At 39.7% G+C, this 4,217-nt stretch overlaps 1 protein-coding gene across 2 annotated transcripts in view; it reads right to left on the reverse strand.

Annotated features, from left to right (window-relative positions):
* Positions 1-1,513, reverse strand: part of LOC127444531 (calcium uptake protein 3, mitochondrial-like) — a 38,799-nt gene extending 37,286 nt beyond the window's left edge. For both annotated transcript variants that reach the window (XM_051703942.1, XM_051703941.1), the window contains exon 1: positions 1,249-1,513. In XM_051703942.1, the coding sequence (XP_051559902.1) occupies positions 1,249-1,506 (258 nt within the window). In that variant the 5' untranslated portion in view covers positions 1,507-1,513. The remainder of the gene's footprint in view (positions 1-1,248) is intronic.
* Positions 1,514-4,217: the final 2,704 nt, after the last annotated feature.

A 4,217-nucleotide genomic window follows, 5' to 3' on the forward strand; every position in this document is an offset into this window, starting at 1 on the left:
AAAAAAAAAAGACAAAAAAAAAAAAAATCAATAGGTTACTACTGTTCTCTCTTGTCATTATATTACAACACAGTATCATATACTGTAATATTTTTTCGCTTCAGATGTTTTTACTGTACACACTTTAATTTTCTGTGGTGTGGTGTGGTGTGGTGTAAAGATAACATTTAATGTACTGAATAACACTTTAAGATATTTGAAAACTATTTACTGTTTTATCACAGTATGCTAAATTAAGTAAATGTTGTAAAAACACACACACAATGAAAGAGCTTTTTTAAACTGCAAAGTTTCCACCCAATCAAAAAAAACAAAAAACAAACAAACAGACATTTAGTTACTAAGTGGAAAAGTCTGACTAAAAAGTCTGGAAGCTCATGGAAACCAAACTTGGCCGACTGCCAAAGGGACACAAAACTTTATATGCGTTTATATGCATGTGCCAACGATTTATGTTATTTGATTTGACAGCTAAACGCTGATAGGTTCCTGTTTGACAGGCGACTGCAGTACAGATAAGTGCATAGCTAATGTAACCAACCGTAACGCCATGATATCTGATCTGATAGCGTCATTTCAGCACCGTCACTGAGGAGAGCGCCCCTCTTCCCTGCAGCATCATCACAGGCTTTGTACAGTATTTGTGAAATGCGCACTGTCATAGTTGCCTGTCTGATCAGCAATTCAATCGTGCAAAATAATGAACGAAACTCATTTGAAAGAATGTTCAAATTTAGAAGTACGCAATCCCTGCTCCACTTGCAATACATTCTGCAGTTACACAAACTTGACAGTGAAACTCCCAGGACACTTGCCAGGAAAAATCAAATATGAATCACTGTTAGGGGCCGTTCACACCGCTTTCTTGCGCTAAAAAAAATATTTAAAAAAATAAATAAAAATATAGACGCGGCGCCAGGAATACAGCAGAACGCAGGTGTCTCGATAACGCAATTTTTTTTTTTTTTTTAAAGTTGAAGTTCTTTTTAACTTGGCGTCTAAAATACGCGGCGCTCCTTCGTGAAACGCTAAAACAAACAGCGACACGTGGCGCAGCGATCAATGACGTCCGTCTAGCGGATGCTTACATTATTAAACGATAGTAAAACAGCACAGGCAGACACAAGACGTGTCGGCCCCTTAAAAATGCGTCTCGTGGCGCTACGTGTAGCTGTTTTTTGTGGGGAAGAACGCATTCGATGTGAACTGCCCCTTAAGTGGCACAGAGAACATTGCAAACAGTCATACCTTCTCCTTGGCGGCTACAGCGGGCAGTGAAGGCAGCAGAGTCCGACAGCCCGTTCCGTTTATCCGGGCTTTCCTTCCTCTAGATCCGAACATTTGTGAATAGTAAAAATAAACAGCCGCTCCTCCAGCCGCGACGCCAACAGCAACTGCTATTCCTCTTCTTGCGGACCGGTTATCCTTCACCGGACATCTCAGAAGAGCATTTCGTGGAGCCGACGGCAGCGACAAACTCCTAAAAATGACTCCAAGTGTGCGCATAGCTGCCATTATTGTCGGTATGACAGTATTTGTGCAAGATCCGAATTCTCATTCATTCATCGCGAGATGTGCTCTCTCACTCTGAACCGAGCAGCACCTTTACAAAAATGCACCCTAGTAACTATAGTTACGCACTATGAATAAATATGCGGGGAAAAAGATGGTAACGAACTGATATAGCCTAATCAATACAGAAATGTCAAAATTGACAGAAATGTCAATGACCTGTTGACAAATGTACAAAAGACCTATTGTAGCCATGTGATTGAGCAAATCATAGTTTTGCCACGTGCTCTGTACAGTCATATAAAGAGTGCACATCTGCTTTGTAGTGCGCCTCCAAAGTCCGATCATAGCTTTTATGTTGTTTTTATGAAACAAGCAATTATTCCAAACTCCTGTGACTTGTTTTAGGTTTACCCAGGAAACTGTCAATGTCACCACGAAATCTGGCACATAACTGACATCTCTTTTGTAAGTGATTGATCCAGCCGGCCACATTGATTTTGGTTTAAGGTATTTTTTTGGAGATCATAAATACTAATGAGCTAAGGGGAAAAATGTGGAAGAACGTGTCCCTTGAGAGCGCGTGACATATCCTCCTGAGACATAGCAAAAATAAAATAATTTAAGAAACATATTATGCATAAGAGTAAGGAAGGCGTATAAGAAACATTTTACAATGATTTTGTTTTTCTAGAAAATATATTTTTTCGTTATGTGATTATTTGCATTCATTAACCTAATACATATTGTTCTTATACTATTCTTGAAAACATACTGTAGGTATAAGGAAAACACATACAGTGATAAAAAATATGGAGGGGTGGTGGCATAGTGGGCTAAAGCACATAACTGGTAATCAGAAGGTTGCTGGTTCGATCCCCACAGCCACCACCGTTGCGTTCTTGAGCAAGACACTTAACTCCAGGTTGCTCCAGGGGTATTGTTCCTGTAACAAGTGCACTGTAAGTCGCTTTGGATAAAAGCGTCTGCCAAATGCATAAATGTAAAAAGGAATTTAGGTCTCAATTTGTGCGCAGTTGCGTGCGTTCCCTACTTTCAAACTATAATAAAAGGTAATATCAGAACTGAGTAATCTTTCATGTAATATACTAGAGGCAAGTGCTTAGCAGGAAAATTTCTACATAAATCATTCGTAGTATCAATGACTTGGCATCAAACAAGTCTAGTTTCATTTGTGTTAATGACCCTTTCTTTTGTGCGTAATGAAGAAACGCTAACTCTGCCTTTTACATCTTTGATCTCTGATATCTTTGATACATCATTTTAAGCCCTGTTATGCTGAAAGTGTTCAAAGGCACTGACATCAGAGTCGACAGTGCACTGATGGCGTTTGCACAGATGTGCAGGTTGATTTGACTTTACTGTCTTTTTTCTTTTAGCTAGTTACATTCACACTTTATTGAATGGTCATAAATGTACACCTGGAACGTGTGGAACGTTTTGCATTCAAGGGAAAGTTTGAAACCAAGCATGATGATACCAGCCATAAACCAAATAAGAAAATTGTTATGTGATGTGAAATACTTTAGGAAAGTTTTGTATGTGTGGAATGTAGTGTGATGTGAAAAGTATTTTAAAAAGCATTTAGCTAATTATTTTACATCTATTATGCTTGCTGTTTTATGACCACATTTTAAATGAGAGACTGCATGGAATATTATACTTTTCAAAATTAATTTGTCACACTGCAGGACCGTTTTATAATGAATAAGTAAATGCAAAAAGGATTAATAATGGTGAAACACTTATAACATTTAAAATATACACTTTCCCTCATACTATCATATACATTTTAAACTAAAATATTGATGTTTATTAAAAAGTACATGCATAGGTTATGCGTCGATTACCCACATCACGAACAGTTTTGGCATCAACTTCATAGAATAACGCACAAATATACAGTATACACACCTTGAAGACTATTCTCTCTCCCTCTCTTTCTCTCTTTCTCTCTCCAGCACCGCCCCCTTTCTTTTCCCTTTTTTCCTCCTTGGCTTCCACCTGCTTCACACTAGAGATTCGCCAGAGCGTCAGTACGCGTAAACCCCCGGGAACAGAACGGATCGTTACACAGTGCGCATCCCTCTTATCCGTTCATCTGCACTTTTCTTTCTACACTTTACAAAGATCATCATCTCCACACTGATCTCGTGCCTTTTCAATGTTTCTTTCTGCACTTTTATCATAATCCATCAATGGAATAAACGCGGGGATGCAGACGAAACCGAACATCAAAGAGGACAGAAGAGGATCAAACGATCAAGGAGTTATGTTTCAAACTGTCATCTATAAAGGGCTCAATTAGCATATGTCAAGAGGGCATTTACATAAGGGGCATATTTAGGCTGGTGTCTCAGAGCAGAGCCAGTCACATCCAGCACGCTAAGAGCACCAGAGAAGCCGCATAAGCGTGTGTTGGAGTGCGTAAGAGAGAGTGTGTTGGATACAGAGGGGACCGGAGCAGAGGGGAGTAGCCTGGAAGGTCGAGAGAGCATCTGCTAAACAAAGAGAGAGAGAGAGAGAGAGAGAGAGAGAGAGAGAGAAAGAAGAGAGATAATCATATGTAAACACGCACTGACTGGAAAGCCGCAACCAGTGACTGCGCAAAACACTCGGGAAAGAGAAACCACAGGGATTCTCCACTCGGTAACTTTTCTTCCGGCGGGTGTTTGTGAGTGGCG

The sequence above is a fragment of the Myxocyprinus asiaticus genome, chromosome 8 (assembly GCF_019703515.2).
Source record: "Myxocyprinus asiaticus isolate MX2 ecotype Aquarium Trade chromosome 8, UBuf_Myxa_2, whole genome shotgun sequence".
In the NCBI taxonomy this organism is placed as follows: domain Eukaryota; kingdom Metazoa; phylum Chordata; class Actinopteri; order Cypriniformes; family Catostomidae; genus Myxocyprinus; species Myxocyprinus asiaticus.